The sequence below is a fragment of the Carettochelys insculpta genome, chromosome 2, assembly GCF_033958435.1.
Source record: "Carettochelys insculpta isolate YL-2023 chromosome 2, ASM3395843v1, whole genome shotgun sequence".
Classification (NCBI taxonomy): domain Eukaryota; kingdom Metazoa; phylum Chordata; order Testudines; family Carettochelyidae; genus Carettochelys; species Carettochelys insculpta.
The window spans coordinates 114603437-114619118 of record NC_134138.1 but is presented as its reverse complement, the minus strand read 5'-3'; the positions used below and the strand labels follow the sequence as shown (position 1 = coordinate 114619118).

At 40.2% G+C, this 15682-nt stretch overlaps 1 protein-coding gene across 3 annotated transcripts in view; it reads left to right on the top strand.

The window, feature by feature from the left end:
- CARMIL1 (capping protein regulator and myosin 1 linker 1) overlaps positions 1-15682 on the top strand; it is a 295177-nt gene that overhangs the window by 225927 nt on the left and 53568 nt on the right. For all 3 annotated transcript variants that reach the window (XM_074987581.1, XM_074987580.1, XM_074987579.1), the window contains exons 26-29: positions 67-198; positions 4843-5018; positions 9065-9152; positions 11990-12139. In XM_074987581.1, coding sequence (XP_074843682.1) covers positions 67-198; positions 4843-5018; positions 9065-9152; positions 11990-12139 — 546 coding nt within the window. The remainder of the gene's footprint in view (positions 1-66; positions 199-4842; positions 5019-9064; positions 9153-11989; positions 12140-15682) is intronic.

The following is a 15682-nucleotide window of genomic DNA, read 5'->3' as shown; positions in this document are numbered from 1 at the left end:
ATTGGTTTATTCAGGTCTGCAGGTGGCTGAAAGCTAATGTTAAAAGTTGCTGTATCTATCTTACAGCTATTACCAAATCTGTATCATCTTGGTGGAGCTTCGTGGGCAGGAGTGAATGGCTCATTATCCAATCCGATACAGGAGACACTGGAATCCATGGCTGGGGAAGTCACGAGAGTTGTGGATGAACAACTTAAGGTGTGCATGCCATGTTTTTTCTAATGTAACTTGCATCATCAAATGATAACTAAATATAGGTGTGCAGTTACAGTAAGTGATTCTGTTGCTACTGTAAACACAAGAGTCTCTCCCCAGCACATTGTGAGAAGTAGAAAACCCATCAAACTTCAGTGGTATGCTTGATACTAATTTTCAAATATCATATGCTTATTATGTGTATGGCTGCTAACCACTAAGAATGCTGTCCTAGCAAGATGTATAACATTAAACTGTTTGGCAGAGAGGATGGGAGGTATGCCATCTTGTATCACTTTTGGCACTTTTACCCTGTCTTGAGATTTTGGCAGAGGAGGGCAACTCTTAGGCTGCAGCTGAGACTTTGGGAGAGTTATGCTAACTCAGTGCATCTCCTGGGCACCTTAGAAACTTTACAGAATGTACTTGCCAGTCCAGTGGAGTGGAAGTTGTGAGCAGCATGTGCTGTGACAATCCCAATGCTGGAAGAGTGGAAGAACCTGCAGGAACTAGGTCCACTGGTTTGGCTTCTGTCCTTTGATTTACATGAATTTATCACAAGACTTTTAGGAGTGTTCAGTTTGATGCAGTCCATCTCTTCAAGGGGATCTCTTCTTACCAAACCTGTGATTCTTCAAATGGGAATTAATCCCCAAAGATCCACAGTCGCTCAGCTAGCAACCTGCCTAATCATTTCAAACTATGGTGGTGTTAAAGATGCTGAGGAAGAGATGTGAATCTCATATAGTTCATGCTCTAAGAGATTTGCATTAAGTTCAGCAAAGGGGCAACATGAAAGAGTTTTGCACTTCTGTGGAGGAAGATTTAATAAACAGATGAGTGTTGTTGGGGACAGGGAGGTGTTAACTCATTCACAACTTACTCCAATAGGCAACTAGGCTGTTTTATGATATATCAACTTATGAAAGAATCTGAAAATGCAGATTTGATTTCATTCATCTGAGACTAAATAAAATGCTTTAGTCAGTGGAAATGTAATGAAGAACAGTAATAACAGCACATTACTAATTACTTTTCCTAAATTAAGAAAGCTAATGAGGAGGAAAATGTTGTGGATAAGAGACAATTTAGTTCCTTTCTTCCCTTTATGTGTAATAGGGTGATATTCAATGTATCAGATTTTAATTTAAATTTTTCTTTGCATAAGAACTTGTAGAAGTGAAGCTAATCTCTCCACAGGGTTCTTGAGTGTAGAGTTTCCAGGCTTAGTCATTGAAATATGCACTGTTTTTAAAAAAAAAAAAAAAAAAAAAAAAAAAAAGTGGGGGTGAGGTGAGGGGTATTGGTACAGCTCCAGCTCCCATCCCCTGCTTCCCATCTCTGCTGGTCCATTAGGTACCCTACTGGGAGCTATGAAGTAAAGTTCTTCTGTGTTTACTTAAGCGTCAATCTTTCACACAAGGAAGACTTTAAATTTTTTTTTTTTTTTTGAGAAAGGGATTAGTCAGTTGTTCTCTTGGTTTCTTTGGTTCAGGAACTCTCTTGGGCTACATCTACACTATAGCAATTTTCCAAAGAAGTTCTTCTGGAAGATCTCTTCTGGAAAATCTTCTTTCAAAAGAGCGCATCCACACACAAACAAGCAGATCAAAAAATGGATGTGCTCTGTTTGATAGAGAACGTCCATACAGCCCCTGCTCTTTCAAAAGAACAGGCCAGAGATCAAAAAATCCCATCCCCATGAGAGATCCTTCAAAAAGAGGACTCGCAGAGCATCTGCACGTTTTTTTCCCTAAACAATCTTTCAGAAAAAGTTGCTCTCTTCCTTGTCTGGGAGAGGAAGAGGGCTGCTGGGAAAAGTGCTGCTTTCTTTCGATTTCAGATCAAAAGACCACATTTTGTGTGTAGATCCTTCATGGGGTCTTTTGGAAAAGGCCCATTTTCTTTTTCCTCCCCCCCCCCACAAAGAACTTGCTTGTATAGATGCAGCTATGGGGTTTACCATTTGTTTCTGAACCTAGAGATGAGGTTTATATAAATCAGCCATATTAGCAATAGTGTCTTCAAGACAGAAATTGTGTGAAAGGTATTTCTAATTGGTGTTCTGGTTTTGGCTCAAGTTTCCTTAGCATTACCACAGCCAGAAGGGTGTCAGAGCTCAGGGCCCTGACTGTGGACCCGCTTTATACGGTGTTCCACAAAGATAAGGTCAGGCTGAGACCCCACCCGGCATTTCTGTCTAAGGTGGTCTCCCCTTTCCACGTTAACCAAGACATCACCTTACTGGTGTTTTATCCAAAGCCCCACGCCTCCCCTAGGGAGCAGAGTCTACACACCTTGGATGTCCGGAGGGCACCGGCCTTCTATATGGACAGGACCAAACCCTTCTGGAAGTCGCAGCAGTTGTTTGTTGTAGTGGCAGACAGGATGAAGGGGCACCCAGTCTCCTCACAGCGGATCTCCTCCTGGATAGTGACCTGTATCAGCGAGTGCTACAAATTGGCGGGGGTTCCCCTTCCCCTGATCAAGGCTCACCCCCCTAGGGCACAGGCGTCCTCTGCTGCGTTCTTGGCCAAGGTCCCTATCCAGGACATCTGCAGGGCAGCCACTTGGTCCTCCATTCACACGTTCGCAGCGCATTACGCAGCACGCATGGGAAGACGCTGTGGTGGTCAGGGCTGTCCTGCACTCCTTTCGGGGCTCCAACCCCGCCTCCTAGATAGACACTGGCTTGCGTTCACCAAAATTGGAATGCACATGAGCAATCAGTGGAAGAAGAGAAGATAGTTACCTGTTCCGTAACTGGTGTTCTTCAAGATGTGTTGCTCATGTCCATTCCAAAACCCTCCAGCCTTCCCCTCTGTCAGAGTAGCTGGCAAGAAGGAACTGAGTGGGGGGCAGGGCGGATGGCACATATATGGGCGGCCATACGGGTGCCACTCCAGGGGGCGCCGCACGAACCCTAGGGCTACTGGCTAGGGCAAAAAGCTTCCGGCAACTGGGCATGCGCTCAGCGCACACCCAACTTGGAATGGACATGAGCAGCACATCTCGAAGAACACCAGTTACAGAACAGGCAACTGTCTTTTTCCCTGAAAAGGAAGGTAGTGGGCGGGGAAAGGGAGGAGTGGAAGAAGAAAAAGCAGCTTGAAGTTAGAGAGTCAGCCAGAGGAGTGGAAATTGCAACTGCGCTCCTGGAAAATACTTTGCAAGTTCCTTCAGAGTGTCACCGCAACATAGTCACCTGCCAATGCAAGCAACCTAATGGGATCTTTATTTAGACAATGGAAACATCAGGCAAGTGACAAGATCAGGAAGAGACTGTTACGTGGCCCAAGGAGGGCTTCATCCCATCCTCCTCTTGTCTCATAGACTATAAGGCCCAAAGGGATGTTATCGTGATTGCAGTAAAGTTTTTGACATAGTCCCACGTGACATTCTCATAAGCAAACTAGGGAAATAAGATCTAGATAAAATTATTGAATAGGAGTTATCATTGGTTCATGGTCAGACTGGCAGGGCATACTTAGTAGGGTCCTGCAGAAGTCAGTTTGTAGGTCTGATACAATGCAGTATTTTCATTCATGATGTGAGTAATGGTGTGGAATGTATGCTGATAAAATTTGCTGATAACATCAGGGTGGGAGGAGTTGCAAGCTCTTGGGAGGACAGGATTAGAATGAAAGTTGAGATTCTTATGTGTAATCGCTTGATTCCGGGAGCTGAGCCTTCAGCAAAATACCTAATGTATTGAGACTTGCAATAAAACCTACAATGGGGATCAGTACACATATGTCTAGCTTTTCTTTCAGGCCCAGATGGCATTTAGAAGAGTCTTCCTCCTAACAGGAAAGCACAAAAACTTTTTCTTTCTCTTTCTCTTTCTTTCTTTCTAGTTTAGAACGATTAGCATATGTTTTAAAAGGTGCTTTCTGTTAAGATGGATAGGTAGAGAACAGTGTTCCCTCTAATTTTTTCCATTCATGGGTGGAATAAATATTATGTGCACTACCAATGCAAACATGTGCTGGCAGCTGTGGGTGCTCTGCTAATCAGCTGTGCAGCACCTGACTCTCTTCTTTGTGGCCACCCAAGTTCAGCTTACAGAGAACACTCGGGGAGTTTCTTACAGATCACTTGCCACATTCCTCTTGGGCAATGTTCCTCTCCCTCTTTCCTATGCTCCATTTTAGAGAATGTTCACAGTTGCTGCCATCTCTCTCAGAGGAGACTCTGATGCCTTTTAAGCAAGAAGAGTTGGACAGCTAAGGAAAATTGTGATTGTGATTCAGAGCACAGGTTAATTGCATTTGGAAGGTGTGACATTTCTACAACAGAATTTTACTTTTGATACTTAAAAAATGTAGCAGTCGTGCTGAGTGTGCAATGGGAATTGGTGTTTTGTTTTGATAATTAACCAAATATAGTTTTCTCTAGTTGTAACTTTTATGTTTAAAATGTGTTTGGTTATTAAAACAGGCAAGTGGCTCCTCTCAGTTTTGTTTGTAAGTGCTTTTGATTTTCAATTGCTGATGAATTCCAAAGGTGGTCCTAATTTTAAAAAGACTTGTATAGTTCTGTGAAAGAACATGGTGCAGTGGTCACTCCTTCAATGAAAGCAACTAGCCATGATGCTCTGGATTTTCTGAGGGAGTGTTTGTTGCTTTCTCTCACTTTGTGACATAGGCACTGCTTGAGTCAATGGTGGATGCAGCTGAGAATCTTTGTCCAAATGTGATGAAGAAAACCCACATACGGCAGGACCTGATTGTGGCCAGCAATGAGAAGATTTCTATTCCACGTACCTTTGTTAAAAACGTGCTTTTGGAGCAATCTGGAATTGATATCCTCAATAAAATTAGGTATGTTAAAACCAGTGTAAAAATGGTCTGTACATACTTTAAAGATGGCTAAAGACATTGGGTTGTGTTGTGTTTCTGTATTGCTTGTATATATGTATATCAGTTTGTTTTCTGAACATTCCTATGTAAAGATTCATGTAGAAAATGGTATATTACCATTTTGGCCAATGGGTTTGGTGCAGAAAATGCAAATATTTAGATTTCTACAACAGAGTTAACTGCATGAACATAAGTATTTGGTATTTGGTATTCCTCTTTTACTTGTTCTTTCGGTGGCTTTAATGGACACAACTGACTTAAAAATCATATGTCTGAAAAATGTTATTTGTTAGTGTTAAAGTAATCTCTGAAGATTGTGATAACTGAAGGAAATTAGAAAATAGCAAATACTGCTTTCTACTTTACCATTTTGTTTTGTGCATTTGATGGCTCATTGTGTGTTGGTTTTGCCACTCTTCCTGTTTGATTGGAAGTCCTGTAACCCTTTTGTGTGGGTTTTGCATAGCAAAAAGGATCAGACAAACATTTAAAAATTTGAAAATAAATTATTCAAGCCACTAAACTTGAAAGAGGGATGCAGGGGCAGATGTAGTTCTTTGAACTACTTGTAATTGTTATTTTCAAAAGATTAGATTGCAAGCTAGTTTTATTAGATTTTTCTTTCTTTTTTAAATGTGTACCAGAACATATACAAGATGTCCCATATGGTCAAGTTGAGAAGGCAGTAAACTTAAAAGTTCATGGCTGCAATAATTTCAGTGGAGATGCTTTTCCCATTAATTCTGTCTAGTATTTAGCATTGTGATAGGTATATATTTGCAATGGGAAAAGTAAAATTTATTTGTTAACCATTAAAACTTAAGTATGTGAGATTTTTCAGAATGCAGTAAAATTTCAATAACTAAGCAAGCATAGTTAGTTTTTTTTTTTTGATGGGAAGTTTGTGCTATTACTATTGTCAAAGTCAAGAGTAGGTAAACAAAACCTTTCTCTTCCAATCCTTCCTCTTTCCTTACAATAAAAAAGCTTTGCCTTGGGACCAATCATATACATTTTCAGCCCGCAAAGGAAATGTCTTGAAAAGTTACAAGCAGCTGAAAATACATGCACTGCAGACTTAGCCATACATTCTGGTATTAATGAAAGCTATAAAGGGACATATTTTTACTGACAAGTTGTAAATAGTTGTTAGTGTTTTCAAACACTTCAGCCATATGTTTTTCTGCCTCTTATTATTAACACGACACACCAGTAAGAAATCACATCTCATTGGTCTGGTGACATAGCACAGAACTGATTGTAAACAGGGCCTAACAAAAGCAGCCAATTTTTTAATCTGTTTGTTTGTTTGCTTAGCAAAATTATCAGGTGTACAAAGCATTGCCACAGTAACATATCAGAGAAGATGTGATAAATAACAGCGAGCTTTTGTTAGGGAAACGTTATACAGTAAATATAGTAATGAGATGTCTCTGTTTAATAAAGTGTTACTGAACCTAGGATATGCCAGAACACACATTTAATCACAATGGAAAGCTTGTGTTTCTTCCTTGTGAGATTTCTTCTTGCAAATAAGGAAGAAAATAAAGGGGCTGTGAAATCAAATAAATTCTTGCTGCAATCAATTTTAAATTCTGCATTTTGTGAAAAATTAGCCTTGGGAGATACTGACTCAAGTCATCAAAGGGTTAACCATTTAATATCTATGCAAGGGCCAATGTATGTGTTCTGTCCATATGGTTGATTACCTCAAATTTGTTTCATGATTGGGCTCCATGAATTAATGTAATTCTTGGGACTTGCAATCTGAGAATACTTACTAACATCAAAACAGACGGTGAAACGTTTCTCTACATGTGTGGGTACAACAGTGGCCCTCTAAAGATCTGTGATTACTGTCAAAGCTGAAAAAAAAGTTGTGTCCATGAAAAGATACGGTCACCCTAGCGTTGTGGTTTACCACTATCTCCCTGTCCCAAATATGGGACAGGGAGATATGAGGGGGAGGGGCAGCTCCTCCTGGCTGCACCAAGCCCCGGGGAGCCGGTGCCTCCCCCCTTAGCCCCAGGGAAGCATCAGTTGCGGGGGCTCCCCTCCTGGAGCCCTGGGAAGGGGGCAGCTACAGGTGTTCCTTCCCTCCACCCCCTCCAGGAGCAGCAGGGAAGCAGTGGGTCTCCTGGCCCCAGAGAAGCAGTGGCCGCGGGCACTCCCCACCCAGAGCCCCAGGAAAGTGGTGGGTGCTCTCAGCCACTAGCCCTAGGGAAGTGGCAGCCACGGTTGCTCCCACCCCCACCCTAGCCCCTGAGGGCCCTAAATACGGGACAGTTAGTCCCTTTTGAAAAATAAGTCAGGAAGGCTTTTTGGCATCCCAAATACAGGACTGTCCTGCCCCATGCGGGACGGCTGGTCAGCCTACACAATGCCAAGTACGAATCTAGTGTAATATTGGTTTCCGTGGGCTTGTCTTTACTGCAGAGTTAGTTTGAGGTCTGACAGGCCCCCAGTCCAGCTGCCATCCACAAACACACATTTCTAAGTCAAGTGAAGTGGCATCTTAAATTCTTGTTAGCTGGCCCAATGCAGGTTTAGGGTACAAGGAACTGAAACTGAGAGGGTACTGACACATGAGCTAGTAATGGATTGGGTGGGGTGTAGCTACATCTCAAATTAGTGCAACTCCTCAACTGCTAATTCAATCACTGTGCTAATCAAATCCTCCTGTGGGTATATCTACATTGCAGCTGGGAGTGAGTCTCATATGCCTGGTGGATGGATTGACACCAGAGTGCTTGAGCTAGTGAGCTAAAAGTGGCAGTACGGGCACATGGATTCCTACAGGGACTCACTCTAGCCACATGAGCTCAGAGCATCCAAGCTATAACATCCACACTGCTATGTTTAGTGTACGCGTTCAAGCTGTACTAGCTCAGGTCTGTCTGCCTAGGCTGGAAAACTCATTCCCAACTCCAGGATGGGCAAGCTAAGTATGGCTTGAGTGTGTTTGTACAGCCTGACTGCTCTAATTTGAGCCAAGTGGAGTAGGGCAGTGTTTGTTAAACCGTGTTCTGCGAACAGCTCCCAGGTGTGCCGTGAAGGTTTGGAAAAATACACTGGAGGGGGTCTATATTTTCTGTTATTAAAACCAGAGACAATGTTACTTCTTCGTTGCTATGACATGTGATTAAATTACTTCACTTTGTTTTTGCTGTATATATTACTGTTTTGGTTGGGGTGGAGGGATTGTGGTTTGTTTTGTTGAGTTTTGGTCTGATATCATTTTATTTAAAGAAAATGTTTATAGGTGTTCTGTACAAAAGAATATTTTTGTTTGGTATTCCTTGGCCTCAAAAAGTTGAAGACATGCTGGAGTAGGGTATAGTAACTCGTACATGTTGCAGTGAAGGCAAACCCTGTGTATTAGTGCTGTCATATTAATATTAGTGAGTCTGTGTGCCACACAATCCTCCTTGTCGAATGGGGAATACACAGGACTGGCTGAAACAAAATTTGTAAGACAGGGACTAATTATTTAAAACAAAAGCACAAACAATTTGCTGCCAAGGAATCGCAATGGCGGGTCACAGAAACAACATAATTGCTGTTTGACAGACAAGAATACAAAAAGGAGGCAGGGCAACATGCACATGGTTAACAATTGTTAGGTAAAACAAGACTTAAATGAGTAAGATTGTTTAATTCGGTTCAGACCAGATTTGAGTCTCTAAAATCAATGTGTTTGTTATTCCTTAGCAAAATCTGAACATATGTTTCTTATTAAATTCTCTCTTAACCGGAAGTTTTTGTTTCTGCTATTAGAAAAATGTCAGAAGTAGGTTGAAAAAGGTCCAGGAGTTCTTGTGTCTCTAGCGGAATACAGGAGTTATTTCTGGAGTGTTCAAGCCTTGTACCTTCTTGTGTTTCAGTTTCTAAGACAGTAGCAGGCTAACAGATAATCTTCACACCATAGATCTACTGCTGTGAAGGATGGCAGAATTCTGTTGTGTGAATTGAAAGTTCCTCTGTTTTCATTTTCAATGTTCGCACAGCGAAGTGAAGCTGACAGTGGCCTCTTTCCTATCCGATCGGATTGTAGATGAAATCCTGGATGCACTTTCACATTGCCATCATAAACTGGTGAGTGTTTGCACAGTTCTGAGTAGTTCAGGGTGTCTGACTACCACCATGGCTTTCATGGCTTGTTCACTTTCTTCTTCTCCCAGCTGAATTTCTAAAACTACCTAATTTTCATTATCAGTGTCATTTGAAACATGGTCATAGGATGAGTAATCCCGATTTAAGGAGAAAACAGCTGCAGAAGAAGCTGCATTACTTTATTCTGCATGAATTATCAGATTTTAAACCAGAAATGGCTTTGCAGGCACATGTATTCATTAGTTAAACACAACTACTGGCTGTTCTCAGGGGACATTAGGGGTTACTATTGAAATAAAGTCAGATTTCATTCTTTAGGACAGTGTTTCCCAAAGTGTGGTATGTGTACCACCAGTGGTATGCGAAAGGACTTGAAGGGGTATGCAGCAGAAGATAAATTACTAAAAATCAGGAGATAAGCACCAGGAGAGGCGGGTACACCGATAAGGCTGAAGTCCCAAAAGGTGTACACGAATGTTTTAAGTTTGGGAAACACTGCATTAGAAGACTGGAGCAAGCTGCAGAGACCTTGCTTCCCAAACCTATGCATATTCTGAGGCTACTTCAGAAACATGAGGTCTTGGACTGGAAGTTGGATCTACACAGAAGAGAAAATATCCCCTGTTATCTGGAAGACACTCTTCTCTCAAAGGGTTGAACCACTTACTGTCAATGTACCTGTTTTGTGAAGGTTAAAGAATTGCTGATGGGTGACTGTAGATCAGCTTATGGGTTCCTGGATGTTGCTTTTAGTTGGGAGGGAAGTAGATTACTGGAATCAGACCCAAGTTTGATATGGGTGGGAGGAGCTGCTGCTAGGTTACACTGAGTTATATAAAAAGTCTGGCAGAAACAGCAAAAAAAAATATATGTATATACACACAGAAGATCCACTGTGAGTCAATATTTCAAGTACAGCAGCAGCAGACTTGGCAGCATCTTTATCTTTGCTTTGTTTTACTCATCCACTCATCCATAGTTTTGGTCAGGAAAACAGACTGCATCATTATCAATACGACGGATTTGCTTTACTGCTATTGGTGCACCTGCTGTTGTGAAATGCTTCCTTTGTAGATCAAAGCACAGGGCTATTGAATGTGCATCTTCTTGAAGAAACACATAGTAGCTCCACTTAAGAATTTCCAGTTAGGTTCCGGTCTACATTGTTTTCTATATCACCAGGTTACCTGAATGCCGTCACTTTATATGAAAATAATCTTGGCATGTTGAGGACCTTAGAGAGAGAGAATTTCATTAAAATAATAATTTTAGTGTTTATGGTACATGCAACAGATTTTACAGGTAGGAGAAATTTTATGCAAAGTATCATTAAAAACAGCGAAAGGTTCATGTAGAGTCCTTTCTGATATTGCCATGGGCTAGTCTCAGACAGAAACTTTTATTTTCAAGCCTGAATGCTTTAGGAACAAGCAAATTCAAATGTCTTTTAAGCTGTGTTAAGCCCAAGGTCAACCTGTCTCCCACTCTACTTTTATGAAGTACTTCTCTGTGGTGAATTGAGATATATTTTGTTTTTACTGCACAAATATTTGTAATAAAAATAAACGTGAGCACTGTAACTTTGTCATCCATGTTATAATTGAAATGAATATTTTGAAAATGTAGAAAACTTCCAAACTATTTATTGTTCAACAGTGTTATTAACCATGATTAATTTTAATCACTTGACAGCCCAATAATATTTATTGAATATAATTATTTTATTATGAAGATATTGTGTTTAAATTTACCCAGTTTCCCCTTTCTAAAATTATAGAATCATGGCTTTTATATCCTCTAATAAAGTCTTCTTTGATTTGCATTTTTCTATCTTAAATTTTCATCCGAACTATTTTACTCTTGTTTTTCTTAACAAGGTGATATTAGGTGGGCAACTTGCAGTTTACAGACCCTCTGGTTGTCCCCTTCCTGCACGCACGTCTCACACACCCGAGCCCTGCACTTAATTGCTCCTCCCTCTTTCCCACAGCATTTTCAGAGAATCCACAAATTGCTTGATTCACACTCTGTCCCTGCTCGTTGTCCTCCCCTCCTAGACCTGGAATGCTGCGAATCAGCTGTTTGTGGCATTCCAGCTCTGGGAGGGAGGAGGAGGATCAGGGACAGTGTGTGAATCATGTGATTCACAGCACCAAACTGCTGGAAGGGAGGTGGGAGGAGCCAGGCAAGTGGGCTGCCATGACCCACTGAGGTGAAGGAGGGCCACACATGCAGCCCACCCACTTTTCAGGTTTGCCTATCATGGCATTAGCCATTTTAAGGTCAGGTATTTCCCATATTGATTGTAATCAGATCAGGCAGCCACCAGCTTCCAATGATTTATTCATCACTCTGCATCATAATGAGGTCCAAAATAATTATCCTGTTTTTCTTGCACATATTTTATGTTCAATAAGAGACTGCATTTGTGATTTGAACATGTATTAAAGAAAATCATTCAATCCTATTTTTTTTTTTGATTGGTTGACTGTACTAGGATATTTGTTACCAGCGAAATGGCTTTGAAACATTTAGTCTGGTATGAGGTTTTCTCCTCCCTCGAGTTTTTTATTTCTACAATGCCAGTAAGCAGAGTCTCTTACTGTATGATTCCCTCTTTTCTTTGCTCCTCCATCCCTACCATCCAGTGTTGCATAAGAAAGAGATAGCATTGCAGGAAGATGCAGGAGGCTGGTCCACAGATGTAAACAGTTGGGCTGATCCATTGCTCACCACCTATTACCACCAGCCATACAAAATAAGTTTGCTTGCCTTTTTAAAAAAGGTATTTGATCAGTAGTTTCACCTCTTGTCCCTAGGCTGATCATTTGACCAGACGTGGCAAACCGCTACCGAATCAGGAGTCATTGGAGATTGAATTAGCTGAAGAGAAACCAGCTAAGCGCTCCACCATCACAGTAGAGGATTTGACTGAGATAGAACGCTTGGAAGATCTAGATACTTGTATGGTAAGATGCTTTTCTTCAGTCTGTTGGCTAAAAATCTTATCTGGAAAGGTCCTTACGCAAATTTCAGTGGGCCTTTTTAGTTACATAGGGGAATGAAATCAAGAATTTGGCTCAATAAAAATAAATAGTTCTAACATGTAAAACAAAATATTATCCAAACCAGATATTGTAGATAAGTTGAAGGAAACCCCCTTTCTTTTCCTTTGTTCCATTATCCCTTTTCTTGGTGTCTGTTCAGATATCTTCTCTTGCACATATCCATACAATATTGCTAAATATCACAGGTACCTCTTCTGCAGAGGTGTTGGTATTTGGCATTGTGATGGCAGCAATAAATCAAACCATGCTACATTGTCATGCTATTTCCTGTCATGTCATGCCTCTCTCTTCCTCTGTCATCATTCCACTTGAGATTAATACATCAAGGTAGATCATGGGCATTTTGTGACCCAGAGGTTATACTAGTGGCCAGGAACTCCAGATGATTTTTCAGAATTTATGAATAAAGTCTGAAATTCTTGCACACATAATAGAGCTACAAAGGATGTGGAACTAATGATGATACTGGGTGAGATTTCTAGAAGCACGTGTATGAGCTAGGAGCACTTCACATTGAAATTCAATGGGACTAGTGCTCATAAATCATTTAGGAGCTTTTTATGTAGTTTTTGTTAAACATTTTACATGAATTTCTTCTGGGCTCCATGCCATATCTTGAATCTTTAAATAAGCCCTTCAGCAGGCTGCAAACTATAGTTAATAGTCTTTACCTTAGATCTCTTCCGACTTATTGTGGACATTTTCTGCTCTGTGTCGTTTGCTGTAGAAATGACATCTGTTGGAGGCAGTGACTTTACTAATAGTCTTGCACCCTCCCTCCAAGCCTTACTCCTAATAAAAATTTGCTTTAGTGCAGCATTTGTCTCAGCACCAGCAAATCCAATTTCCTCCCATTGGGGCACTGGCTACTGGGAGAGTCATCAATGATTCTCATTGCCAGTGCTTTTGAGTTCCAGAAGCATTCTGCAGTCAACAGTCAGTTTAGGCATTTTATGACTGTGCTTAGTGGTTGCTCAATGGGCCAGCTTGGAATGACATGGGAGATTTTAGCACAAGCTTCATTGTGCCAGTAAATGAACTTTAATTTACCAGATTGGTAAACCAGTGGCAATTGAAATTTCTGCTCTTTGCATTGTGCTTTCAGCATGAAAATGCTCTCAAGTTAGAATGCTTTTAAAGGAAATGTAATCGCCTTTTGTCTGGGTCAGCATAGCATTTGTATAAAGGGGCCATGCTAATGTTTTATTTTTTTTTGTTGTTCATGTAAAAATACATGAAAATAGGAAATCACATATTAAATATTATTTGTACATTACCTAGAGCAGCAGTTCTGAAGATCATTTAATACCCGCACTTCCATCCCATTCAAACCCCTTTTTGTAGTTCTGATTCTCATTTACATCTACTTTCTAAGGGGAATGAAAGTAAGTACACTGAATACAAGAATTCTGTTCTCCCATGGAACAGAAAACTCTATTTGTTCAAAAATTAATGTATTGGATATCAAGTATTCCTGAGCTGAGGAATTTATATAAGAGCTATTTTTGCAAGCATGGTGCCTTCATTTTGCCTTGTGGTATTTGCTTGCATTTGTATAGGAAGTGGCCCTGGGAGACAAACTTAGTAATGTGGGCAGACCAGCCTTGCAGAGGGCTGCTGTCAGTTTATTGTTATGAATGTCCTAAGAAGAATAATTTAGTTTCTAATTCCATCCAGAATAGCATGTATAATGGCTATTTTAGCTGTGTGAATTCCATACAAGCTTCAGATACGGCCCTGAAAAAATGTGGATATAAAATCACTGTGGTGAAAGAGAGGTTTCTGTTATGTTACAGTTTCATACGTTGCACAAAACCCTTTGTTTAGTTTAGAGGCTTTTGTCCTGTGGGACCCATTTTTATATGGCATCAGTGAAATATTTCTTATATTAATTAATGAAAGGTACTAACAGGAAATAAAAAATGCACATGATCTGTAACTTTATTTCGTTTATGATTATTTTATTATTGTTGAATGAGAAATAGCTGTTTATCCCCAACTAGTAAAACTTTAATTACATAGATCTTTAGGTTGTTTTTCCATTAAATGTCTAAGTTAGGTTTTTGGGTTTTGGTTTGTTTTTTGGGGGTGAAGGGTATGGTATGGTGACAACCTAAATGCTCCAACAAATCAGAGCTTTGTGAAATATTCTCACCAAATCTCACACTCATTCATGCCGAATTTGGATTTGGTGTTCTGCCTGAACCTGAGCCTTGGCATTCCACTAACATCTATGCTTTTACCACCACAAGCTCCAAAGATGTCTCTGGGAGAGAAGGCCAGAAATTGTTGGAAAGAGAGATAATTTGAAACCTCCCACAATGACATCCATCTGCAAATGGTATCTTGCTGTGTTTAGGGCAGCTCTGTGAACTATATATCTAGATGCAGTCAGGGTGATGGCTGGATGAGGAACGGTCTCCTGCGACCCAGTCCGGAGAGTAGTGCTGCTATTCATTTCTGAACTTTCTGTATCAGATGACAAAATAGAGAAGAGTGTCGCTGTAGAAATGACTTAAAATAGAGATTTAAATTTAATTTCGAGTATTGGCCTGTAAAGAAGTAGTAAATGTTTAACACTGCATTTACAGTGCTCCAGAAGTTATTTGGCCTTATTTCCTAGCCAACATGTCATTATTACCACAAGCCAATAGTCTAAATGATTGGTCGGCTGTGGGAGAACTTACCACTCTGTTCTGAGGCACTTTGGAAGTGATTGACTGGTTCAGTATAGAACAAGATAGGGGGATCATTATTGTCCTGGGAGTTTCTGATTTCCTGAAGTTGCAATACTGTAAATTGATGCTACTTTGATTTACAAATATCATAGTCGTCTAAACTTTTACTAAAGCTGTATTTATCCAAGGGCCTATTATGATCAAAGTATTTTGTAAGTAAGATCGAATGCGACAGCTTTGTTCTTTTTTCCAAAAGGTGGCTTAGTCTACTCCAATGAAGTATATAAATATGAACTTTTTGAAAGATTTGAGTCAGTGATGAAGGTTGAGTTAATAAAATTATACATTTTCTCAAACTTTATAGAAGTGTGAGACAGGATTGACACATTTTAAGCGACAGTGCGTTTTACCATTGGCTTAAAATAAATCACACAGTTTGCTCCAAGTAGAGTATCAAGCACAACCTGCATGTGTAATTTTTTTCAGCAAATTGAGTGATTAAATTTCCCTACAAAAGGCAAGCATGTACATTATTTGTTCATCCTTTATTCTTTCAACACATGATTTATTCTGCCTAAGGACTGGGGTTTTTAAAGGATGCTTTAAAGCTAATTATCTTTAAAATGAACAAGATATAGCTATATTTCAAAGAAAGTTATTTAGCTATTTGAATATTGTTTAGCCATAGAATATTAAGACATGACCAGTTTTGAGGTATTATTTAAAAGGCAGTAAAGCGTGAGTGGAATACATCCTGTACTATAAG